The 26958-nt window shown below is 44.1% G+C and overlaps 1 protein-coding gene across 9 annotated transcripts in view; it reads left to right on the top strand.

Moving 5' to 3' along the window:
- RHBDF2 (rhomboid 5 homolog 2) overlaps window positions 1–26958 on the top strand; it is a 104993-nt gene that overhangs the window by 70788 nt on the left and 7247 nt on the right. For all 9 annotated transcript variants that reach the window (XM_061616303.1, XM_061616306.1, XM_061616302.1 and 6 more), the window contains 14 exons: window positions 944–1081; window positions 2136–2266; window positions 4088–4280; window positions 4875–5087; window positions 7065–7193; window positions 8473–8603; window positions 9338–9544; window positions 14646–14757; window positions 16055–16129; window positions 16441–16602; window positions 20665–20774; window positions 21180–21243; window positions 21984–22081; window positions 25665–25740. In XM_061616303.1, coding sequence (XP_061472287.1) covers window positions 968–1081; window positions 2136–2266; window positions 4088–4280; window positions 4875–5087; window positions 7065–7193; window positions 8473–8603; window positions 9338–9544; window positions 14646–14757; window positions 16055–16129; window positions 16441–16602; window positions 20665–20774; window positions 21180–21243; window positions 21984–22081; window positions 25665–25740 — 1815 coding nt within the window. In that variant the 5' untranslated portion in view covers window positions 944–967. The remainder of the gene's footprint in view (window positions 1–943; window positions 1082–2135; window positions 2267–4087; window positions 4281–4874; window positions 5088–7064; window positions 7194–8472; window positions 8604–9337; window positions 9545–14645; window positions 14758–16054; window positions 16130–16440; window positions 16603–20664; window positions 20775–21179; window positions 21244–21983; window positions 22082–25664; window positions 25741–26958) is intronic.

Here is a 26958-nt window from a genome sequence, read left to right as displayed (position 1 = left end):
GGCCCTGTCTTGTATATTATTGTGACTAGAGCCATGTTTGTTGTCTGTGCTCCCCCCTCAAAAAACCCTAAAACATTTAAAACTCTGCATCCAAGTAATTCAGATGTTACACCAAGAGAAACAAGATCTACAAAGCGTCTTCTGCAAAGGTATGCCGCTGTGGAAATTCACATGGCATCTCGTTTCACATAATTTATTCTGCAACCTTTACTGTGCATAGCTCTGGTTTTGCTAGTCATGGGGGAGAGACAGTGAGTGAAAGGCAGTGACAGGGGACATGGGCAACTTTTTCCCATGACGGCTGAAACAGGTTCCTGAAAATGGAATCCGGCATGACCATTTACTGTGGTCCAGCATCCAACACACACTATGCATATTAGTTGTGTTTTAGTTTTCATTATTGTAAGCCACCCCAATGGTTCAGTAAGGTTAGGGAGGTGCAATAATAATAATAATAATAATAATAATAATAATAATAATAATAATAATATGCAGATTAGCTGAAGTCATCCCTCTGGCTCATGTTTCTACATTGGTCCTGGGCACAGAACAAGTTTTCAGTCCCTTCTTAACCAGCTATGATGCAGTTCTGTTTAAGAATTCTGATAAATCAGTAAAGTAGACATAAGGCAAATGGTGTCTCCTTAATAGGCTCAATGTTTAAGTTGTCTTCTAAAAAAAGTTAATTTAGGGGAAGAGTTTTAGCTCAGTGGCAGAGCATCTGCTCTGCATGCAGAAGGTTCAATCCATGGCATCCCCAGCTAGGGCTGGAAATGTCCCCAGCCGGAAACCCCAGATAGCTGCTGCCAGTCAGTGTAGAAAATATTGAGCTTGATGGACAAAAGGTCAGAGTCAGTATAAGACAGCTTCCTGTACTTCTTCATTTGAATCTTAGCCCAGGAGCTCTGTGGGACCCTAACACTTGTTTCTTTCCTCATCTCAGGCTGACTAAATCATCCACTCCGAGATGGCAAACAGTGACAAGAATGGAGGCAGCCGCCTACAGAGCAAGAAGCCCCCGAACCTTTCCATCACGATCCCACCAGTGGAGGTGGCAGAGGATGAAAACAGCCAAACAGTGGTATGAACGGCTATAGTTTCCCATACATTCTTATCAGCTTTTTTGTGTGTCCAAGGTGACTTGTTTGTGGAGGAATGTCTGTTGGTGGCTGTCAGGATCTTGAAGTTAAGTCTCTGCCAGACTGCTTTTGACCGTGCTCTGCCACAATCTCCAAGAAGATCATGGATATTTAACAAGGTTTTGTTTTTTTGCATTGGCACTTAGAGAAGCATTTTTTGTGGCTGGCTGGATTTCCTTTTCTGGAGGGTTCACCAAAGCCTAATGATGGCCTTGGTCATGTTGTAAGACCCTCTCTTTTGGGGAGTGGCTTTCAGAGACTGGGACTAAACTGGACCATGGGGTTCAGGTATAACCTTTGCATTTTATGGATAGACATTCTGAATTAGGGAGGAACTTCCTTCCCCAAACTGAATATGGTAATCTGTCAGAGATAATCGGGTTGTCTTACAATTTTATTTTATTAGTATGCACCCTCACACCATGCAGTTGTTCCTGATGTTCACCCCCTCTCCCCCAAGGCAGGGGAGAAGAGAGAATACCATTAGTGAGGGGAAGATGTCCTACGTAAACTCTACTTGCCTGAGCTCCAGCAAAGTTATTTGTTACTCCAAGTGTTCCATTGAGACTCTTCCTGAATGTTACACCTCCAAAAGTATAGGACTTCCATCCATCCCTTAACTCCATTGTTTACTGTCCCTTCCACTGTCCCCCAAAGTTGTAAACTGTTACAGAAGCTGCATTTTGTAATCAAATATGCATGCCACTCCACACATGTGTGTGCTAGCACATGTCACGCTCACTTCCATACCTGTACTCATCCAGCCCTCTCCTAGCTACATGACCAGGCAGCCCTACCCAAGTACTGGAGAAAATTCTTCTGGTGTTCTCCCTCCCTGATTGAAGAGTGTGATTTTTTTTTGTCATTGTAGAAGGATAGGACACTACATAACAAGTGTAGACCAGAGGAGATTGCACATTATCAGTTGGGTGTCCCATGTCTGAATCATATCTTCCGCTCCATCTTTCTTACTAATGACCCCAACATTTCCTCTAGCCTCTGAAGAAAAAACCAGTTTATCAGAAGAGCGTGAGCCTCCAAGAGTCCAGGATGAAAAGGCAGGACAGCAACTTTGAAAGGCATCCTGGCTTGCACAGGCAGACCTCGTTGTCCCAGAGTATTCGCAAGTAAGATCTTTAGGCCACCTGTGTGTGTGTTGATGACGATGAAAGATGTTTGTTTCTTTCAAAGGGATTAAATGCCGTAGCTGTTGGTGTTTCTGGTCTCTTGTTCCTGGCCTTGAAGGCAGACTCTGTGCTGAGACTCTCTTGTGCTTTCAAAACAGACCATGTCTCTTTTGAATGGATGGACTGCAAAATGTTTTGGACATGACAACTATTTTGAAAACAAGAATGCTTTAAGATAAGGTCTTAATTTTTGGCCTTGCCTTACTTGGAAGACTGAGAGCTGCTTCAAACAAGGAAAATGGAAGCAGTTGCATTTTAATATTTTTTTGTGTGCCTCCCTATGCTTCATAAAATGAGATGGCCACATGTCATTCCCCATCTTTTCATCTCATGTACAAAACATAAATGTAAGTGTAGGGCTTGGGATCAGTCATGGCTCCTTACTGCAGGGGTCACCGGTGCAGCCCAGTGTGCTAGAGTGCCTATGAAGGCTTTCAGTGTTGCCCCAGGCAGGGCTCCCAGACTCTGAGATTTCATTTTTTTAAAAAATAAAGCTCTAGCATTCCTAGAAAGTTATGAAGCAAAACATGAAGGTACCCTTCTAAGCAATTTCTGTGAAATGAGCCATCCTGACTGCTCTCACCTGTCACTGTTTTTAGCCAATGTGTGAAGTCAGAGGTGTGATTGATAAGTGAGTTGTTTGGACACCAGGCAGTAGGAATCCCTCAGATCCTAAAAAGCTGTCCTTCCCCCTTAATGCACTTTTTGTGCATCTGTCTTATTTTCCAGTCCTTGGACTCTCCGTAGTTTGCCCTTCCTTTTTCCCTAGCAACCAGGATGCATATTTGCTGTACTTGGTTCACCTGAGATCAGGTAGTATCTAGAAATTATTTTCTGCAAATACTCCTGCACAGTAAGTGTGAATGAATGTAAAAAAATTATCCTCCACCCAAAAGGCAAATGTGAAAACTTTGCAAAGAGGCTTAGGCATGTCTCCCCCTGTGCAGGAGCTAAAGACCAGGGACATTTGTTGTGTGAGGATATTTTCTTTTCTGTAATAGGACACTCTTACTCCTAAATAAAGAGCTCTTTACATCCTTCCTGCTGTGGATGGATAATTAACTGGGTTACCCCATTTCTTCCTGAGGCCTAGAGTTTCTGCCTGTTTGGTGGCCTGGAATAGTGCTTCCCAAGCTTGTTTTCTGACCACTTGAAAATTGCTGAGGGTCTTGGTGAACCACTTAATGATTGTTCTACCCATTGTAACAATTGTAATGCCCTGTGCTAGAAGCTGTATGATTTTTAAAGGTATTTTTATTGCTTCTTTTATTTCTTAGATACTGTATTTTATTGTATTACAATTTGAATTCTATGGAATGCAAATTGTAATATAGTAAAATGCAATATAATAAAAGAAACAATAAAAAGACAATTAAAAAGTCAATATGAATATTTAATCTGGACATGCCATGAACCACTTGGTGAAGCTAGTGGACCAGTGGTAGTCCACGTACCACAGTTTGGAACTCCTGGCCTAGAGGAAACCATTGGCACAGGAGTCTGTTATAAATTGACTAAAATCAGGCACCTTCGTATGAAGTGAGGCCACAAATTATTATCCTTCCCTACCTCCCTGAGAGCTGCAACCATGTGAACCCCCCCACCAAAGGCACCCATTTTGGAAGGCAAGGATGGACCTTCTGGAGGAAAGCTCTTGGTGGGCTGGGTACAGACTGTTGACCTCTTGTAGGGCATGTTATCCGTGGTTACTTGCTGGGCTTCTTCATGTGTGTTTGATCCCTTTCTGTTTCCTACACCCAGAGGGGCAGCCCAGTGGTTTGGAGTCAGCAGCGACTGGGATGGAAAGCGGCAGCACTGGCAGCGCAAAAGCCTGCAGCACTGTAGCCTGCGATATGGACGACTCAAACCTGCCTACCGAGAAATGGAGCTGCCCAGCCAGGAAGCACCTTCCTTCCAAGGCACGGAGTCTCCAAAGCCACAGAAGATGCCCAAGGTAGGTTGCCTTGTACTTCATTGCATGCATTCATTCATTGGCGATCACTCGTGGCCAAGTAAGATTGTCTTCCAGGGTAAGGTCTTTAACAGTGGGTCCGTAAGTGACCGTGGAGGCCAATTCTGGATCCACACAGCCTCCCATAGTGAGGACATAGGTTTCCAGATGGATATTCTTTCTTTGCACAAGAGGATCAGTTAGAGTGCTGGGTTTGGTTGAGGGGAAAACCTCGATATATATACCAACCTGGATACAGAGCTTGTTGGAGGAGGGCCTGTAGCTGAGTGGCAGAGCGTGTGCTTTGCTTGCGGAAGGCCCCAGGTTCAAAAACAGCATCGGATCATTTTAGATCAGGTAACAAGCGATGAAAGATCACTGCCTGAGATGCTGGAAAGCCGCTGCCCATCAGAGGAGGTAATAATAAATTACCCAGCAGTCTGAGTCTGTAAAAGGCACCTTCCTGTGTCATTTATTTATATGTGTAATAGTTGTGACTTGCCTGGCCTACCTCACAAGGCTGCTGTGTACCTGTAAATTCCATGGAAGGAAAAGCTGGTTAATCATAATAGTTTGGGCACCTGTTTGGTCTTTCAGATCGTAGACCCTTTGGCTCGAGGCCGTCCCTTCCGGCACCCAGATGAAGTGGATCGTCCACGCACTCCGCATCCTGTCCTGCCCCCTCTGACCCCTGGTGTCATGTCCTTGGCATCGTTTAGCAGTGTACGGTCTGGCTACACCCGCCTTCCCCGCAGGAAGAGAGAATCTGTTGCCCATATGAGTTTCAAGGCAGCTGCAGCTATAATCAAAGTGAGTGTTTGCTTTGATTTTGTAATTAAGCTCTCTTCTTCAACTCCACCATTATCCTCTTGCTTTACTACTCTAGGCAATGTTCTCTGTGTGTATGCTGCTTCCTTATGCCTCTTCTCATCAACAGTACTAACAGATCTATGAAAACACAAGTTATCCTTATTCTTAAGTTTCAGTTTATTTATTTATTAAATTTCTATTCCGCCTTCTTCGCAGGAGGAGCCCAGGGTGGCAAACAAAGAGCAAAATACTAAAAACATCTTAAAACACCTTAAAAACAAAACATCTTTAAAAAAAAGACATCATAACAACTTCTTTAAAAAACCTTGCAAAACATATTAAAAAGCAATTCCACCACAGACGCAGACTGGGATAAGGGCTCCACATAAAAGGCTTCTTGAAAGAGGAAGGTCTTCAGTAGGCCGAAAAGATAACAGAGATGGCGGCTGTCTGATATTTAAGGGGAGGGAATTCCAAAGGGTAGGTGCCACTACATGAAAGGTCCGTTTACTATGTTGTGCGGAATGGAGCTTCTGATAAGATGGTATAGGCAGGAGGCCCTCACCTGCAGAGCTCAGTGATCGACTGGGTATATATGGGTTTGAATGAAAATTTGAGTGAAAAAAAGAAATACAAGTAAAATCCTAGTATAATTTCTCCAGTTCTTTATGATACCATGGTTGCCTAGCTCCATACTGGAGAGAGGGAGAGAGAGAGGTATGTGTGTGTGTGTGGATTAAAATCTGATAGATGTCCACATGAACGTATGTCATGCTCCACCATCACCAAAAAAGGTGCATTTTCATGAGTCATCAATGCAAGCAGAAAAGAAAAAGTTGTGTAGGACTGAAGCAAGTATTTCCAAGAAAGTAGTTTGAAAACAGTGACAACTGTAATTTTTCTGAAAATTTGGCTAGCAAAATGTGTTAAATTGATACCAAATCCTAATTTCAGTGAGAGCTGAGAACCAGTTGGGCGGAATCCAACTTTGTACAAATGGGCTTCCACTCAGACAATGGGATTCCTTTTTCTGTTTTTAAATGTTTATTATAGTCAACCTCTCCTGAACACATTTTGAGAGCATGTGGGGATCCCATTGTGTAAGTGTAAGTTCATTCAGGTTGTGCACAGACAACATTAGATGTTTAGGCTGCAATCCTAAACTCAATTGCCTGTGAGTAAGCTCCATTGAATTCAATTGGGCTTACATCTGAGTATATATGGTTTGGGGGAATTGCTTACATTTTGACATCTCTAAGACCTTCTTTCAACCTTTAAGTACAGTACTTAAATGCAATACTTTAAATTCAAGTTGACTTGGGACACTGATGCTTTTTGCAAATGTAAGCTGCCTGCTGTTATGTGGTGTTAGTGCTGAACAGTTGGGTCTTCCCAAGCAATGTCACTTTCAATCAAACTTATAAAAGCATTGGGGACAATGACAGATGCACAGCTATGGTTTGACATAATCTCATGAGCTGCTAACCCAAGTCATTAATTATTACTTTTTTATTTGAGGCATTCCCCCACCCCCACAAAAAGACTGCTTACAAAAATCAGGAAGACAACAGTAAATCAGAAGAGCCTCCAGGTGATGCTGTTGCATGACCCAGAGGAAGTAAAGCAGAGGCAGGCCTGGGAATGAGCCATTGACTTGGAAGGCAGTCAGAATCAGTGTTTGTTTTTTTGCTGTGCAAAACTACCCACCTGATATAGACATCATTGGCTTGTATCCAACAGATAGCATTTGCAGAAGAAAAGCGCTGATGCAGCTGTGTTGTCCTAAAGTCACTCTCTATGTTGTCTCAGTTACGTGTATTTGAATCGTAACATGGCCTTTTCATCCCCCTTCCATCCTCAGAAGGAAGCATCAAGGCTTGTCACATTCTGGTAAAGGACTGCAGCACATCTAAATGTAATAAATAGTAGGTGTTCTGAACTTGCTCATTCACTGTACCAATTTGCTTTCTTTGAAAGGGACGTTCAGTTCTGGAGCCCTCGGCACCAAAACGGAGGGGCAACAAGCGGAGCTTTGTGTATCCCAGCTTCATGGATGAGGATGTGGTGGATGGCATGGACACATTTGACTCCTCATTCTTTAGTAAGGCAAGCATGGTTCCATGGCCTTCCTGCTGCACCCCTTACCGTGATCCCCCAGCTTTGATGACCTGTTCCTCTCAGGACCACCTCCACCTCTGTTGACTGTAGGAGGATCTTAGTTTCCTATTTTACTCAGCCTGCCCCCTCCCTCCATCCCATCCAGTGTGCCTTACCTTTAATATTTTCATTTATTCATTCATTTGCAACATGCCCATGCCCCTTTTTGCCTGAGAGGGGCCACAATGCATTCAGTAAAAACCAGTCAGTTAAAATAATGTAACGTTGAAACAATAGAACAGATAATAGATTAATGTGTTGCTGTTAGTTAAGAATCTTCCCCTAAACTCAAGGTAAGGATGGACTGAATTGGCTGGTGTCATCTGGAATGGGTTTCCTGTAAAAGCCCTGATAATGGCATGGTGCTGCAGCCAGCATTGCCCCGGTTTTCAACAGTGGCTTCCAGCTGTCTGGAGCTTCTGGCACCACATGAATGGCAGTTGGGGGGAAGGGAAGCCGAATGGTAGGAGCTGCCATGCTGTGAAGGCAACATGGCAGTGGCCCATCAATGGACAGCATCAGATGGTGGCAACAGATTCCCAGTAGTCTTACTTCTCTACACTCTTTCTGGCTCACGTTTTAAATACTACTTTTCTTACATGGATATCTATGGCATTTGTGTTAATTTCAACCATCCAATAACCACATCTGGTTAAATTTTGCATTTTTTTTTAATATTGGGTAGTACAGAATTGTTTCCTTGTATTCTGTTCCAAACTTCCCAAGTCAAACTCCTTGTTTGATTTCTATTTGTGGATTTTATTGAACAAGACTATTAGTATCACCACCTAACTCTTTTACTATATTGCTGACTTTGTACCAATCACATGCATATCAATACCTTGCCTATTGAGCTGAACAAAATTCAGTTCCATGCAGTGCAAGATACTGAGAAGTCCTTCTTAACTTGTTCGCTGCATTGTCCACCAAGCACTGCCATGGTGGGTTTTTTTAAGCTATCTACATAGAATAATGGTGGGCACAATGATTGGGTAGCCATGTTAGTTACTTAGCAAGACTGAGTCTAGTTGCTATATATGAGACAATGACAAACAGTGGGTGGTATCCAACAGGACCTTCCCTTCCTCTCCCCTCCTTGCATGACCCCCAAATCTGCTCAGAAGGCCCCTCCTATAGAGCAGATTTTGATGGGGGGGCTGCAGGGGAGATGAGAGGAGGGAACTTGTTGCTCAGATAGAATAGTAGCATCTGTCTCTCTTTCTCGTAGGTTGACACACATGATGAGATGTGCTCCATGCCAGATGATGTGTTTGAATCCCCACCTCTCTCTGCCACTTACTACCGAGGACTTCCTCAGCCAGAGGATGGCAAGTCACCAGAGGCTGAGCAGCCGTTTCAGTGAGTCTTAGGTTCTGTTTCAGAATGGTACCAAGAACATGACAGGAATCTTCATCTCAAAGTCTGTTCAGCCTGTAGCTATAACTGGAAGATCACCACCAATGTGACATGGAAGTGAAGCCAGACGTGTATCCTGGGTGGCTAGCAAAGAAACTGCCTTTTTGTTGGTGGCACACTGTTTTTGGAATCCTCTTGCCAGAGTGGCTTGCCTGCTGCCTACTTTCTCATGTCAGAAACAAAGAACTCTTTTTCAGATTTCCCCAGGCCTTTTAAACCTATTCTTGCTGATGAATTCTACCCTGCTATCTGGATTTTGTTGCTTTTTAGACTGTCGTTCTAGGTATTTTCACTGTTTTTTTAAAAAATCTTTGCATCTTAAGGCACCCTGAGAAGTATTTGAAGCCTGGGGTAGAAGAGCTGTAATAATACATATTACGTTCCCTGCAGCGTGAGATTTCAAATGATTTCCCTGCCGAAAGAAGTAATGAGTGAACATGCCCAGAGATTTGGAGTTTGGTGCGGGGGGAGGCAAAACAAAACCACAATTGATGCTTGAGCAACATTGGTACTCTCCTAAAATACAGACTTGTTGGAAGAAACTGACCTTTTGGGGGGCTGTGGCAACAGAAGCATTTTCATCATTGGCATCCAGGAATGATACTGTTTGTATCTATGCTGCTCTTATGCTTTGAATTGAAGAAGTCCTTTTATTTTATTCTATTTTATTTTTGCAGGCATACAGGACCTGCTCGGGGTCCACCATCAGCAGCCACTGGTCCCCAGAGGGGCAGGCGGATTGCTTCGAGAGTGAAGCATTTTGCCTTTGACCGGAAGAAGCGATACTACGGGCTGGGAGTGGTGGGCAAGTGGCTGAACAGGACGTACCGCCGGAGCATCAGCAGCATGGTGCGCACCCAGCTGGAGCTCACTGACAGCCACAGGTGGGAACAAGACGGCTAGTTTTAAAAAGTGCTACTGCCATGTAGGGGCTACCTACTTAAAAGTGTGCTATGAGGCAGAGAGTTGATCCTGATGGTTTTTTTGCCTATAGCTTCCTTTTGAGACTATAGCCATGGGGCTGCTCTTGGGTTCTGGATCCGCTGGAGGCATTCTTGACTCCTGTAGCCTTCCCAAAGCTTTGCGTGAATACAGCATTCTATTAGTCTAATTACTTGTAGTTATACCCTTACTTAGGGAAGGGTCATTTACCCCTTGAGCTGTTTCTCCTGCAGTGTAACTAGTTAATTGTATATGAAAGGTTGCACCATATTTTTCTGGCTTGGGGAAATTTGTGACTAGTATGTCCTGGAAGCCATTTAGTTAAGTCAGCCTTCACCAACCTGGTGCCCTCCAGATGTTTTGGATGACAACTCCCATCCGCCCCAGCCAGCACAGCACATTCTGGGGCTGGGAAGAGGAAGTTTTTTCTAAAATGGCCAAACCCTGCAAGCAGATGATGGGTTATAGCTTTGGGCACAGGTGGAGATGGAGGTGGAGATGAGAAGCTTTCCTTCTGTGAACATCTCTTAAAGTAATCTAAAGATCTAAGCCACTGTGCCTAGATACACTTTTTGCTTTCAATTTCCCTCTGTAGTTTTGTTGAGGCTGGTGCTAAGGTAGCATAATGAACCAAATCCTGCCTCGGCCATAAACTCAGCAGCTGTGCTTAGGGAAACCACTATCTCTCAACTTCAGCCCTCATCTCCGTCTGTAAATTATACAGCCACAAGAGTGCCTGTATACTATAGCCAGCGTGGATTTTTCACATTCCGCAGTGTTAAATTGAAAATAACCCCCCATTTATTTATTTATTTATATACTGGCCCATAGCCGAAGCTCTCTGGGTGGTTTACAGTAACTAAAAACATTAAAAACAAATATACAAATTTAAAACACATATTCTAAAAACAATTTAAAACACAATTTAAAAAATTTAAAACAATTTAAAAATGCATGCTAAAATGCCTAGGAAAAGAGGAAAGTCTTGACCTGGCACCGAAAAGATAACAGTGATGGTGCCAGACGCAACTTGTCAGAGAAATCATTCCATTCCATGCCATTCTGATGCTTCCATTAAGCTCATTTCAAAACAAAACCTTACAAAACTTACAGTCCTGAACTCAGAAATGCTTGCTTAACAACCCAGTAAATTTTCATGGCGATACACAAAACAGTCACAGAGAATAGTGTAAAACGAGAGAAAAAAATTTCAGAGCCCTTTTGGACTTTTTTCTGTCAGAGTTCTCATAATCTGTTGAAATTCATTAAAAATCAGCCGTGTTCACAGAGTACCTGTAATCCTATTACTGACCTTACCCCATACTCTGACCTTCATATTCTGCAGTTTAAAAGTTAAAAAAAAATGCCTGGCTGATTTTTTTTTAATTTAAGAAATTTTGGCTGGAACTCAATGATAATGTCAGGCATGCTCAGTAAGAACCAACTGTCAGTGTTCTAAAAGCCAGACTCACAGCTGCTTGGCTTGCCTAACCAGGGAGCCACACCCACACCAGACTTTGATTTCACTTGAGACAGTCATGGCTTCCCCCAAAGAATCCTGGGAAGTGTAGTTTGTGAAGGGTGCTGAGAGGAGACTCCTATTCCACTGACAGAGCTCCAGTGGCCAAACTGGTTTAACAGTCAGCCACTCTAATTGAAGGTCTGTGAGGGGAACAGGGTGTCTCCTAGCAACTCTCAGCACCCTTCACTAACTACACTTCCCAGCATTCTTTAAGAGAAGCCGTGACTGTCTTAAGCAGCCCTTCCCAAACACTGTGCCTCCAGATGTTGTTGGACCACAATTCCCATCTTTCCTGACCATTGGCAATGCTGGCTGAGGCTGATGGAAGTTGTGGTCCAGCAACATCTGGAGGCACAGTGGTTGGGAAAGGCTGGTCTAAAGAAAAATAAAGGCCTGGTATGGATGTGGCCAGGGACAGCTTTGCTTTAAATTTGGGTGGGAGGCTACATGTGCCTGCTGTAGAATAAAAAGGTGGGGTAAATGCTGAAAAGCAATGATACTGTTCACAGTGTTTTCCTTTTGGAAAGGAAAGGGGCTTCCCTTCTGCCCAGTGTCCACCCAATCTTCTCCCCTCCCCCATCCCTTTGGTCAGTGTTGAACTACGACCTGGGAAACCAGGGTTCAAATCCCCACACAGCCATGAAGCTCACAGGGTGACCTTGGGCCAGTCACTGCCTCTCAGCCTCAGAGGAAGGCAATGGTAAACCCCCTCCAAACACCGTTTACCATGAAAACCCTATTCATAGGGTTGCCATAAGTCGGGATAGACTTGAAGGCAGTCCATTTCCATTTTCAAACATGATTGCACAGAAATAAATCCCATTGAACTCAAAAAATATGCAAATGATCAAACCCACCCTCCCTTCTTCCTCCTATCCCCTCCCTCTTGCCCCTTACCTCCCCCTTCCTTTGCCCTTCCCTCCCCATCCCCTTCCAATCCCCTCCTTCCCCCTCCTCCTCCTACCCTACCTCCTCCCCATGGTCAGTTTTACCTATCTTAAGCATGATTGCACGGGAGTAAATACCATTGAACTCTATAAGCATGCAAATGATCAGACCTGCCTTTCTCCTCCTTCCCTTATCCTCTCCCTTCCTCCCCTCCCCTCTTCCTCCTCCCCTCCCCTCTTCCTCCTCCCCTCCCCTCTTCCTCCTCCCCTGCCCACTCTAGCACTCCCCCCCGGTCAGTTTTACCTATCCAAAGCACGATTGCACGGGAGTAAATCCCACTGAACTCAATAAGCATGCGAATGATCAAGCCATTCTCAGCAAACTTGCACAAGATCCCATTTCTTACCTCCCGGATTAAAAAGCAGAGAATAGGCAAAATAGGCAAAAAAAACCTTGCGGTTTAAGAATGTACCTATAGCCCATAGATATTTCTATCCAACTTTAAAAAGCAGGGAAATTGGGCAGCTATAGTGAATGCACCAGGGGAGCAGGAGACCTGATCTCCTCTCTGAGATATTGTACTGCCCTACAAATTTGTCAAAATGCAAACACCATTTGGGTTGGTCTTTCACCGTCCAATCCACTTGCTGTGTAGTTTGGAAGAATTTGGTAACATGTGTCTCTGAGCATATGGTGAGTGGTGGCAACACCGGCAATCAGCCCAAATAATAGGCTAACATGTGCTGTGCTGATCTTGTTTTAGCAGGGAGGAAGCAACATTATTAAGACAGTTGATATAGTTCAGATGGTCACTTTAAATATGTCTGATTTACTTTGCAATTTTAGTGAAGTTTCCTATAGTAAATCATTCTCTTTTGCTTCTGTTTCTGTGAATATGTGAACTACAGCAACTCTTTGCAACACTAAAAAAAGCTCCAAAAACAATTGTGGAATAATGGCACTGACTGTTCTGCAGAATAGTTTCCAATGGACATGAGGAGTGTCTCAGTTTGCCCAAGATGAAACAGTGGGAGGTGAAATATATTCTAGCAAAATTCTAGGTGTGCTCTATGTTTTTAATTGACCGTGCCCACCTTGCCTTAAATGAAGTGGTTTAAACATAGTCTGAAAGCATGCATCCTCTTTTTTCCAACAGCTAGAGTCATTGCTGAAGTAGCAACATATTGTAATCAGTCTGATTTTACATTAAACTGCAACATATTGTAATCAGTCTGATTTTACATTAAACTGCAGTTTCAGATTCAACTGTTAATGCACCCAAAATAGAAATAGAAGATAACCTCCAATTTGAAACACATAAGGCTGTCTTCACCATCATATGATATTGACCAATAAAAAGGCTTTGAAATGAATACAAATAAATTTGACACAGATTTCTAGGATGAATAATGAGGGGAAAAGTTTTTTCTAGATTAGGTTCTCCGTAGAAACATTAGTAACAGGAAAGAAGCAAAGTAAGAAGAACAGCAACAAACATACAAAAATATAATTCTCCATCTTTGGAGATGGTAGGTGTTGCCACCACTCACCATATGCTCAGAGGCACATGTTACAAAATTCTTCCAAGCTACACAGCAAGTGGATTGGACTGTGAAAGACCAACCCAAATGGTGTTTGCATTTTGACAAATTTGTAGGGCAATGCAATATCTCAGAGAGGAGTTCAGGTCTCCTGCTCCCCTGGTGCATTCATTATAGCTGCCCAATTTCCCTGCTTTTTAAAGTTGGATAGAAATATCTGTGGGCTATAGGTACGCTCTTAAATCACAAGGTTTTTTGCCTATTAGTCAATATGGGGATATTAATACCGATCCACCTTTATAATGCTTCGTTTTCATTGATAAAATGTTTAGTTGACAGTGATGGAATCTCAAAATGTGGTTCCTCTTAGGGGTCAGTCGCATGCTGCATATCAGCCTGGAAAGCAGCAACTGTCCTGCAATTTGGAATGGGGTCAATTTCATTTTTTTATTTAATTAAAAATTTCATTTTTAATGGCAAGCAAATTATCTGCCTTCCTTGTTTACTCTACCTGGTTGGGCATCCTTTTGGGTCTATAGGTCAGATTCCCTGTTTGTCCACGTATTTCAGGCACAGCCCATGCATGTGTACTTAATTAAGAATCTCTCATACATGGAACCCATTCTGGGAGTAAAGCTTGAAACAAGTAACCTGAACCAGTGGGGGGAGGCAATAGACCGAAAGGTAACCTATTCTTCCCTCATTGATTTCTTCTTTAGTAACTACTTGCTGGTTTTTTCTCAGGCCTTCCTTCCTTCCTTCCTTCCTTCCTTCCTTCCTTCCTTCCTTCCTTCCTTCCTTCCTTCCTTCCTTCCTTCCTTCCTTCCTTCCTTCCTTCCTTCCTAGTCAGTCAGAGATAGTGTCAGAGAGTGCAAGCCTCATAACTCTGCAATGGGCACATGGATGTCTATAGTCAGAATGACTTTCTTTCCCAGTAGCAAAAAACCTTAAGTTTCTTTATACTTTCAACCACCAGTTTTACCAGACTAGTTATTTCTGCCCTCTGCTGCAATTTATATCAAACACCAACACTCTGGCCTATGATGTTCCTTTGCCACCCACCCACATGCTTTTCTTCCCTGTCCTTAATAGACCCTACTTCACCTACTGGATCACCTTTGTCCATATCATCATCACTCTGCTGATCATTTGCACCTATGGGATTGCTCCAATTGGCTTTGCCCAACATTTGACAACGGCATTGGTAAGTCTATTTATCTGTAGGGATTTGGTTTGTGAGGCTATATCCCGCAAACCACATACCCCCTGTATGTGATGTCAGTTGTGAGGCAAGCATGAATGAGGCTACAAAGGAATAATCAGGAACTTAAAGTGAGCTTCTGATAGTCCCTTTGCAAGTGGGGCTCTCTCTCAGTGCCAGTCAGTTACTCAGCTCTGTCAGGGAGCCCAGGTGGATTGGCTACTAGCCATGATGTCTATGTTGTACCTCCACTGTCAGAGGCAGTATGCCTCTGAATGCCACTTGCTGTCAATCATGAGTGAGGAGTGTACTGTTGTGTGCAGGTCCTTGTAGGCTTCCCGTAGGTATCTGGTTGGCCACTGTGAGAGCAAGATGCTGGTCTAGATGGGTCATTGGCCTCCAGCAGGTTCTTCTTATATTTTATGGATGTACTAGGGAATTATCTGATCAGTGATTACAGCAACCAGTTTTGAAGGCATACTCTACCAGCTGCGGTAACAGCTGATCAGCTTCTTTACAGTTTCAGTGACCTCCTTTGACAGCTTCAGTCATCTGTCATTATGATGTGAAGTGGTGTACATGTGGGCTGCCCATCTGTCAAAGTTGGCATGCTATGGGAGTGGGGGATTAAGGATTTGGCTCACTGACCACATCCAGTTCCCCACCACATCAATAAAGCATCGTAAGTCTGGAATAACATTTAGCTTTCTCCAATTGTTCTGCTGAACCTCTTTAAGTATATTCATAATGAGGGAGTCACCACCAGGAATGCCCTGTCCCCTTGTGCCAGTCAAGTGAGCAAGCACATGAGTAATTGATGGTATTCTACAAGGTGCACTGGACCCAAGCTGCTTGAGACATGAAAGGTCAAAAACAGTACTTTGAATTCTTCCTGGAAACTAACTGGCTGTTAGGACAGATCTTTCAGCACAGGTGTTACATCCTCTCTAGAGCCAATTGCCAGCGACAGACCAAATGGTGCCCCATTCTGGAGTGACTGAAATTTCCAGAGTCTACTCAGGCAGTCCTCTATCAGGCAGAAACAAATAAAGGTCCTCTCTGTAGAATGAAGGGGAGCACTGGATAGCTGGGAGTCAAAAACCTTTTAAAATTGTAACTAGAAATGCCAACACATGTAAGCTTTATACTAGCTGAATAAAATGACACAAAATAAACAAGGATTTGATGTAATTCTATCAAGCGTGTGTGAGACTACGGTCACAAATTCAGTTGAGATAAAGTTGCTGGCTGTTGGCTTGTCATATCTCTTAGCCTAGGAATGTCACCATTTATGTTGCAGGTACTGCGAAACAAAGGTGTGTATGAGAGTGTGAAGTACATCCAGCAAGAGAACTTCTGGATTGGCCCAAGCTCGGTAAATGCTGCGTTTCCATTTTGTCTGCCTTGTTCTGGTTGAGATTATGCTTCTCACTCTAAAAGCATGGCCATTCATAGTGCCTTTATGCATAAATCACCCCCACACCCATAAACCCTGGCTACAGACTACAGATGGTTTGTACTGAAGCAAAGAATGATTTGCTGGCTTGGATCTGGGACTGCTTCTCTTGCGAGCTAGCGGGGAAGAGCAAAGTGCCCCAGAGTAACTTTGGTTTACCTTGACATCGGGAGAGAAGTTAGGCTGCCATAGTTCTTTTTCAATGTGAGTCTCTCCGCTCTTCATTTCAGATTGACTTGATCCATCTAGGGGCCAAGTTCTCCCCCTGCATGCGGAAGGACAAACAGATTGAGGAGCTGATCCGGAAAGAGAGAGATCAAGAGCGCAATTCAGGATGCTGCGTCCAAAATGATAACTCTGGTTGTGTTCAGACTCTGCGAGATGACTGCTCGGTGAGCCCAGTGATCTCAGAGTTGCTCTTGTAGTGACAACTTTGAATTCTTGGAGGAGCCCAGAATGCTAGTGCTGGGTGATTTCAATGTCCATGCAGAGGCTGCCTCTAGTGGCCTGGCTCAGGACTTCATGGCCTCCATGACGACCATGGGGTTGTCTCAAGTTGTCAGTGGCCTGACACATAGGGCAGGGCACACCCTCAACTTGGTTTTTGCTCCAGATGGAGGAATGGGTGGTCTGGAGATAGGGAGGTGGATGTCACCCCATTGTCATGGTCAGATCACTTCCTGGTGAAGTTTAGACTTGTGGCTCTGATCCTTCCCTGCAGGGGTGGTGGACAGATTAAGATGATCTGCCCCCGGAGACTAATGGAATCCAGAGGATTCCTGAATGTCCTGGGGAAGTTCCCAGTAGATAGAGCAGATGACCCTGTTGAAGCCCTTGTCACGCTGTGGAACAGCGGGACGCTTCAGGCTCTTGACACAGTTGCCCCCAAGCGCCCTCTCCAGCATTGTGGAACCCAGTTTGCACCTTGGTACACCAGTGAGCTAAGGGCAATGAAACAGGCTGGACGACGGCTAGAGCGCAAGTGGTGAAAGACGTACGGTGCGGGACCACGATACCTTGCGGAACGCCTCTTCCGATATGAACCGGCCCGTGCACTACGTTCTGCTACGAAGGCCCTCCTCCGGGTTCCAACTCACAGGGAGGCCCGGAGGGTGATGACAAGATCTAGGGCCTTCTCAGTGGTGGCCCCCGAACTATGGAACAGTCTCCCTGAGGAAGTACGCCTGGCGCCGACTCTGCTTTCCTTCCGGCGCCAGGTCAAAACCTTCCTATTCTCTGAAGCATTTTAAGTTACATTGATCTAATTTTAATAATGTTTATTGTATTGTTGATTGTATTTTAATATTATTCTGTTATTCATTGTATTTTTATACTATTTTATGTTCACCGCCCAGAGAGCTATCGCTAGTCGGGCGGTATATAAATTTAATAAATAATAATAATAATAATAATACTGTGAGGCTGATCGGGCATGAGTAAAACATCATAACCGTGCCTACTCTGTGGCGGTGAGGGTGGCGAAGAAGGCCCACTTCTCTGCCCCCATCTCATCCTCAAGTAGCCGTCCAGTGGAACTTTTCCATATTGTCAGGGGTCTGTTGACATCAACTCCAAGAAATGGAGTTTTAGACCCTTTGGAGGCCCACTGTGAATTGTTTGCAAGGCACTTTGAGGGTAAAGTTGCTTGCCTCTGTAGCAGTCTTGATGCCCCATCCACATCTACTGTAGTCTCCAATGAGGTGACCAGTGCAACGACTGCTGCAACTTCTTGGGAACGGTTTCAGTTGATGTGGCCTGATGATGTAGACAAGGTGCTTGCGTTGATGCAGCCAGCAACATGTCCTCTTGACCTTTGCCCTTCTTGGCTTATTAAAACTTGCCGAAGGGGTTTGACCGAGTGGATCCAGGGTGTGGTCACCGCATTATTGGGGGAGGGAGTGGTTCCAGCTGCCTTTAAAGAGGCGTTGATCTGACAGCTCCTGAAAAAGCCCACCCTGGACCCATTGGTTTGTGACAACTACCAACCAGCTGCAAATATCCCCTTCTTAGGGAAGGAGATGGAGAGGGTTATGGCGCAGCAATTGCAAGTGCTCTTGAGTGAAACAGATTGTCTTGACCCATTCCAGTCTTGGTTCAGGCATGTTTAGGCCTGGAATCGGCCTTGGTTGCCCTGATGGATGACCTTTATAGGGAGAAGGACAGCGGGAGTGCGACCCTGTTATTCTTACTTGATCTCTCAGTGGCTTTTGATACCATTGACCATGGTATCCTTCTGGGCCGACTTGGTGAGATGGGTATTGGAGGCACTGTTTTACAGTGGTTCCGATCCTATCTCCAAGTTCGTTCTCAGAGAATAGCATCGGGTGACTGTCTTTTGGGCCCCTGGCAGTTGTGCTGTGGGGTGCTGCAGGGTACCGTCTTGTCACCCATGCTGTTTAACATCTATATGAAGCCCTTAGGAGCGGTCATCAGGAGCTTTGGGGTGAGGTGTCAGCAGTATGCTAACGATACCCAGCTCCATTTCTCCGTAACATCTAAATTGGGAGAGGGTGTGCAAGCCCTGGACCTCTGCCTGGACTTGTTGGTGGGCTGGATGAGGGCCAATAAACTGAGTCTGAATCCTAGCAAGATGGAGGCACTGTGGGTTGGTGGTTCCCGAGTTCGGATAATTGGTCAGTTGCCTGCTTTGGATGGGGTCGTATCCCCTCTGAAAGAGCAGGCCTGTAGTCTGGGGGTGCTCCTGGATCCATCTTTGTCGCTAGAGGCCCAGGTGACCTCAGTGGCTAGGAGTGCCTTTTACCAGCTTCGGCTGATAAGACAGCTGCTGCCTTTTCTGGACCAGGATAGCCTGACCACTGTTGTCCACACACGGGAAACCTCCAGGCTGGATTACTGTAATGCACTCTATGTGGGGCTCATCCCAGAGTGCATGACACGGAATAATGGGCTCAAGTTGCAGGAAGCCAGATTTCGACTGAACATCAGGAAAAACTTCCTAACTGTTAGAGCCATACAACAATGGAACCAATTACCTAGAGAGGTAGTGGGTTCTCCGACACTGGAGGCATTCAAGAGGCAGCTGGACAGCCATCTGTTGGGAATGCTTTGATTTGGATTCCTGCATTGAGGAGGGGGTTGGACTTGATGGCCTTATAGGCCCCTTTGAACTCTACTATTCTATGATTCTATGCCCTTGAGGCTGGTGTGGAAGCTGCAACTGGTGCAAAATGCGGCGGCGAGATTGCTCACTGGGGCAGGGTATTGCCAACATGTCACCCCGCTGCTGAAAGAATTGCACTGGCTGCCCATTTGCTACTGGGCCAAGTTCAAGGTTCTAGTTTTGGTGTACAAAGCCCTATACAGCTTGGGACCAGGATACCTGAAAGACCGTCTTATCCCTTATATACCCAGTCGATCACTGCGCTCTGCAGGTGAGGGCCTCCTGCAGATACCATCTTATCAGGAGGTTCGTTCTGCACAACATAGGAAATGGACCTTTAGTGTGGTGGCACCTACCCTGTGGAATTCCCTCCCCTTAAATATTAGGCATCTTTTTGGTGCCTTTTGAAGACTTTCCTCTTTCAACAAGCCTTTTAAGTTGAAACCTATCCCAGTCTGCATCTGTGTTGGAATTGCTTTTATATATATATATCTGTGTGTGTGTGTGTGTGTTTTTAACCCTTTTTAAAAGATGTTTTTAAAGCTTTTTTAAAAATGTTTTTAAAGTTGTTTTTTTGGTGTATTTTAAGATCTGTTTTTATGATGTTTTGATGTGTTTTTAGTGCTTTTGTTTGCAGCCCTGGGCTCCTGCTGGGAGGAAGGGCGGGATATAAATCAAAGAATAAATAAATAAATAAACTCTTTTCATTGTTGGCGCAGTATTGTAATTCAAGGCTTGATGGCCATGGATTAATGTTGCTGTGTCTGTTATGGTGTTCTCTGGATGATAAGGGACCCTTAGAAAGCATTTTGAGATCCTGCTGAATTTTTTCCCAATGAGCACTTGGAAGTCCGCTCTAGTTACCCCCTATGGAAGAAAGGAAATAGCTAATGGCAAATACATGTATAATCCTTGAGCAGGAATATGCCCCTAATGCCCACTTACAATGGGAATTGGTCAGTTTGAAGAACATTTTTTTTATAAAATTGCAATTTATGCAACCAGTCATGTCCCAGAGAAGTTAATATCAGAGAAGCTTCATCAGACTTATAAAACCAGTGATAGGAGGTAGGTCTCCAAGTGGTTGTTTTTAAAATGCCTCTATGCCTGTCTTAAAACTGGTACGCTTTGGCTTAAGTAGCTCTCCTAGATAACACATTCTCAGTGATGACACCAGTGATTAAGAAAAGACCTCCTATGCCAAGTATAAACTATATGAACAGCCCGGTGAGATTCTCCTCTTTTGAAAAGCAATAAAGTGTGTGTGTATTATATAAACAGTCATTATGTACATATGAGAATTTAGAAAGTCATTTCTTTGTTTTCCCTATAGGAAACACTGGCCACTTTTGTTAAGTGGCCAGATTATAACCCACCGGGTATTGATCCCAGCAATTCCAGTCTGAAGAGGTCATCAGGAGCTGTGTGCTCTCAAGATCCCAGGTGTGTGTGTGTGTCTTTGCTTTTCTCCGCATAAGGGAGATCTGTCCTACAAATAAGACGAAATGGGAGGTACAGAGGGTGGTATCCAATTCACTCATACTGTTAGAGCAAGGATTTACACTTGCACAATGGAACTTCACCCTCTTCCCCTACACGCACGCCGTGATATCCCCAAATTTGTTCTGGCACTCTGGGGAAACGCTTAGAACAAATTTAGAGGGCACGTGGGGGGAGGAGAAGGGGAGCACATTCCACTGTGTAAGCAGAAACACTTGTGCCTATGGAAATTTCATGTAGCATTATTTTGGATGCAACCCAGAATGTTCAGAACTGTAGCAGAGCCGGCAGGGCTGGGAGACTGTGCATGCTATAACCTTTCATTACTTGTCGACTGTCTCTCCACAGGACTTGTGAGGAACCGGCTTCAAATCGACCACACATCTGGTCAGATGACATCACTAAGTGGCCGGTAAAGACTGTTTCCTTCCTGTTCCCTTCTGCTTTTATTTTGCAAAGGACTTCCTACAATGCAAGTGGAGATGGGCATTTTTAAAAGAAATTTATGCTGAGTGGAAAAAAGAGAGCTGTTTTGTGCCTGTCTGCCTAACTTGAGCAGGGGAAGGCTTTGGTGCACTAGTCTCATGGCATGCAGTGTTGAACTTTGGCAGCGGCATTCTTATTGGAAGACATCAGTCTGAGGGTGGAGATTTATCTTTTCACTCGGATCCAGACAAATGTGGATGAAGAGGAGGGAAGGCTGTAGCTGGGTAGTGTAAAAAACAGGAGCGTAGGAAGTTCTGATGCACAAATGTGCACATATGTGCAAATAATGCACACACTCAAACCGTAACCACCTTCAGTTTTCTGCCTGTCCTACAGTGAATCAGATCCTCATGCTCTGCAATCTGCTTTCTTGATAATTGCCAGCTGGAAAATAAAATGATCTAGCGACAGGACGAGTCATGAGAACACAACGTGAGGTCTTGGGATTCCTGAACCCAAATTTCTATTAGATGTGCCAACTATTTAAGATATCTGTTGATTTAGGACAGGGTTGGGGATCTTCTGGCCCTCCAGATGATTTTTAGACTCCCATTCCCATCAGAGAATTAATGGGAGGCACAGCCAATCACGTATGCTGAAGATACATTACACGTGGATTTACTTAAAACATTTTTTTTCCTAATTGTGTAAATCTTGCATTTACAGATATGTACCTATCAGGCGAAAAGTAACCACCCCACTGGCTACTTGCACATGGACTGTGATATCAAAGGAAGGCCATGCTGTATTGGAACAAAAGGCAGGTAAATACTCATGATCCAGGGAATATCTCCCAATGCTGCCCAAAATGAGAGCAGCCACAGACCTGCTTACTTTCCCTATTTAGGTTTCTTCTACTTTGGTAGGAGAGACACAATTTTAAAGCCTGCTTGCTTAACAAAAAATTTTGCTAAAATTATTTTTAATCTAGTGAGCTTCCTGAGCAATACTAGTGTTAGTTAAGGAAAATCATCCTTGCTTAGTGTGATGTGTTATAAGAAACACAGACCAACATCTCTTGAAGCTTTGCAACCAAGGTTGAGCTTCCAGAAAGCTTGTATCATTGAAGTCTTGAGATCTAGCTGCTTAGGTTTAGCAACATTTCTTATTTTAATGTGTGTGTCAACATACCAAGCAAGAAATGCGTAAATTGGAACCTGTAATCAGAGAAATCCTGATCAACTTTCAAAGGTGGCAATATGCAGTGTCATAAATGTTTTAGCAGCTACTTGGGAGTACAGTCTGAATCAATGCAAATATGGAAATGGCAGAAAGTCTGATGGCACCTTAAAAGACTAACAAATTCATGGTGTCCAAAGCTCACTTTGTTAGGTGCACAGATACTTGAAGGAGTGGGTGTATGCCACAAACTGACAAATTTCAGAGGGGTAGTCACATAGAGACAAACATGAACATATATACCCTATGGCTGGGATAGGGAACCAGCGATCCTCTAGATCAGCCTTTCCCAACCAGTGTGCCTCCAGATGTTGTTGGACCACAACTCCCATCAGCCTCAGCCAGCACTGCCAATGGTCAGGAAAGATGGGAATTGTGGTCCAACAACATCTGGAGGCACACTGGTTGGGAAAGGCTGGTCTAGATGTTGTTGGATTCCAGCTCCCATGATCCCTGTTGGCCGTGCTGACTGAGGCTGATGGGAGTTAGAGATCAACAACATCTGGAGGGCTACAGCTTCCCCACCCCTGCCTTAGGCTGCAATTCTGTACTTATTTAAAAGATACTAAGCCCCAATGAACTCAGTGGAACATGGCAGGAAGTCCCATTGAGTTAAAGTGGGACTTAGTACCATGTAAGTCAGGGGTCGCCAACCTTTTTGGACTAGGGGGTACATTTCAAATTGTGAGGACTGCTGTGGACACCAGTCACAAAATGGCTCCATGAGAGGTAGGGCGTGCATAACACAAAATTAGAGAGGAGTCACGGTGAAGTTTTCTCCATAATTGTATTTCCATACTAGAAAAGGCCTGATCTGTTGAATTTCTGCCTACCATACAGCTGTTAAAGGCACTGGGACCCTGTTTTCCCAATGCCAACCCTAAACCAAAGCCTAGGCTACCCACCCTGTACCCTCTTAGCTGGAAGTAAGCCCCATAAAGCACACAGACTTACTTCTGAGTAGACATGTATGTACTCTGTTAACTATACAGTGTATTCTTAATGAATCTCTGATCTTTAGCTCCTGCAAAGCAGGAGACATGCCTAAGCCTCTTTGCAAAGGTTTCATATTTGCCTTGTGTGGGGAGGGGAATTCTTTAATTGTGTCATAGTATTTTCAGAAAACAATTTATAAGCTCTTCCTGATCTCAAGTGAACCCAGCACAACAGAGATGCATCCTGGTTACTAGGGAAAAATGAAGGGTAAACCATGGAGTTTCCAAGGATTAGAAAAAAAAGACAGAAGCAGGAAAAGTTCACTAAGCAGCAAGGCAAAAGAGCAGCTCTTTAAGATGAGGGATTTCTATTGCCTGGTGTCCAAACAACTCAATCACAGCTCTGCCTTCACTCATTGGCTAATAACAGTGACAGGTGGGAGCAGCCAGGCTGACTCATTTCACAGAAATCGCTTAGAAGGATACCTGCACATTTTGCTCTGTAATTTTTTTCTAGGAGCGTTAGAGACTTACCTTTTAAAATAAAAAGAGAGAGAGCTCAGATTCTGGGCTACTAGCTGGGGATGCCACTGAAGGCCTTTGTGGGTGTCATGGCACTTGCGGGCAATGAGTTGGCAATCCCTGATGTAAATATAGAACTGCATTGTTTTCTTGCATTTCCTTTCCTTATTGAAGAAGTGTGGGGACAAGGGGTAGAGGTTTTGAAATCGGGCCAGTAGCGTAACATCTTTATCTGTAGGTCTTGTTTTTGTTTTGATGTTCGGATTTCCAAAGGTTAGTAGGCATATAGCTAAGACATAGCACTGCAGCTGTCACTGTTGTGTTCTGCAAATGGCTATGAGTATAGTATTGAAGAAGTCTTGTCTGTTGTTGTTCTTATTTATTCTGTTAATAGTTTTTTTCCACAAAAGTGTCTCAAAAAACTTACAGCAGCAGGAGGCAGGGAACTGATCTGTGCCTTCTCTGTGACCTATTTGCTATTTGAGTATCTGTGCCAAAAACATTTTTTGCCATGCTGGGCTGAGGCAAATGTGATGTCTTGTCAGACATTGTTCATGATCTTCAATATATAGATGGAAAAATGTGTATCTATAAAGGCTTTCCCTTGTGTGTAGATTCCTAGCAAGTAAAGTTCCAAAGCGCCTTGAGTACCTTTGTGTGGGTATTGCTTGAGAGACTGGAATTCCGCTCACAAAGAGGAGGTCATAGAAGCCTTGCTGGAAGCTCTTTTTGCATGTGAAACTCTGTGGTCAGGATGGCTGTGAATGAAAATAAAATTCTTAATGGCAGAGGTTTGAAGGCTGCTACTTCCTCACTGAGCTTATAGGACTTTCTGGAAGATCTAAAGATTTGCCTTTTTCCCTCCTGTTGGCTTTTTCCTGAAAGGGAAAGCGGATTCATTGTTGGCCTGCTTTTGCTGATGATTTTGATTGTATGTTAGTGATTTTAGGTGGGATGCCTCTTTTATTAGTCGCTGGTTTGCCAGTATTTTATTTATGATAATTGATTGTATTTCTGTGTTCTTAATATAAGTTGCCTTAGAAGAGTTTACTCTCAAAGGCAGCATAAATAAAAGAAAATAAATTATATTGTTGATTAGGGACTTGCCAGCACAAACTCAAATATTGATCTATTCTCACTTATGAACTTAGGGCAGTGTGCAACAAAGTAGTTCCATTGGCGCAATGTGCAATGGAACATCCTCTTGTCTCCTGGTGCGCCCCCACCCTTTCCCCAAAACGGCTCCTTTTTGGGGGGGGGAAGCAGAGGAGAAGTTCCATTGCACACTCAGAAGTCCCTGCGCTAATAGATTTACTTCATTGGATGCTACTCCTAGTCTTTCCTGTGGGAGAGGAACTGAGGTTTAGGTAGGTAAACGAAGTAATATTTAAACTCAGGGATCACCAACCTTTTTGGGCCAGTGGGCACATTCAGGACTTTAAACAAGTGTCATGGGTGCCAGTCACAAAATGGCTACCATGGGGTGTGGCCTATGACAAAATGGCTTCAGAGTAGGAAAGGCTGAACCAGAGCAAACAGCAACTGAGCAGGAAGAGCCAACTGTCTATATATTGTTGATTTTAAGGCAACATTACCGAGACTTTTCACAGGCACAATGGAGGTATTGGCAGGCACACTGATGCCCTTGGCCACCACATTGGTGGCTCCCTGCTTTAACTCATATAACTACATTTTTCTCTCTTTGTACTAGCTGTGAGATCACTACTCGGGAGTACTGTGAATTCATGCATGGCTACTTTCATGAAGAAGCTACTCTTTGTTCACAGGCAAGTAATACCCCAAGGTTTATAGGTGGGAAATCCTCTGAAAGGGTTGGCCTGCGCTTGAGGCAGATTTGGCCATGTAACGCTAGGAAAGTCCCACATGTGTTTTTGGACAAACAATCCTCTACTGACCTTCCCTTTGTGCAATGGTGCTAAAGGATTCAAGAGCAGGCCGCCAGCATCAGCACCCAGCATCCCTGGGCAGCTACCACAGCCTCAGAACCTTGTCAGGATCCCTCAACTGACACCTGCCCTGAGGCCCTCTTTAAAAGACATCCAGCAGAACACACTGCTGAGCAACCATTTAAATTTCCCACAATGCTCCAGACTAATGCTACATTGGGGGCCTTACGAAATGACAGCTAGAGCCAGTTGCTTGGACCAGGGTTGCCAAGAAAACCTTTCAGGGATCACCAATTGGGTGAGGGGGCTCCCTCTGCCCAGGGCTCCCTCAAGCTTGGTTGGGTTGTATATGTGGGGAGCTTCCATATTTACTTGTGTCTTGGATATTCCACTGCATTATTCAGTCCCTGCTTCCAATGAAATTCCTTTTTAAAGCCCACCATAGTTGTGCAGACCTTTTGCTCCAAGTCCGGTGTTTAGGGAATGAGATGTCTGTGATCCGCATGGCTACAAATTATTTCTGCAGGAATAATTGCACTCATGCACTCCACTTCCCCATATCCATTCCTCATGCTCCTTGTCTGCCCCTTGGCAAAAGAAAAAGAGCTCCTTCATATTCTACAAATATGCAAGTGTTCCACTAAGAATCAAGCATGTTCTTTTGAGCAAAGTGACGCAAAAGGAGGCAGAGGGATTTTTTTAATGGATAATGCTACACTGAGAGCAGACTATGACTTTCCCTTACAGAGACCAGCAGGTTCCTAGAGGAACAGCGCTCATGTGGGAAGCCATTACCAGGATTAAGCTTCTGCAATATCCCTATGTTAATTCTTTGCATCTGACTCAGCTGAGTTGATAGAACTCCTGCTTCACATGCCAAAAGACCCAGGTTCAATCCCTCGTATCGCCAGTTAAAAAAGATATTGGGTGGCAGGTCTGGGAAAGACTTCAGGACTTGGAGGGGCTGCTGCCAGTCAGAATAGACTGTATTGGGTAGATGGCTTAAGGCAGGTTCATGTGTTTGTATGACCAGAGACAGGCCAAAAAGAAAACTTGCTTCCTTTGGATGCCCAATGAAATGCCTTTTTAGTTTACAGC

Source organism: Rhineura floridana, chromosome 3 (genome assembly GCF_030035675.1).
Source record: "Rhineura floridana isolate rRhiFlo1 chromosome 3, rRhiFlo1.hap2, whole genome shotgun sequence".
Taxonomy (NCBI): Eukaryota; Metazoa; Chordata; class Lepidosauria; order Squamata; family Rhineuridae; genus Rhineura; species Rhineura floridana.
This window is presented reverse-complemented; position numbering and strand designations above follow the sequence as displayed.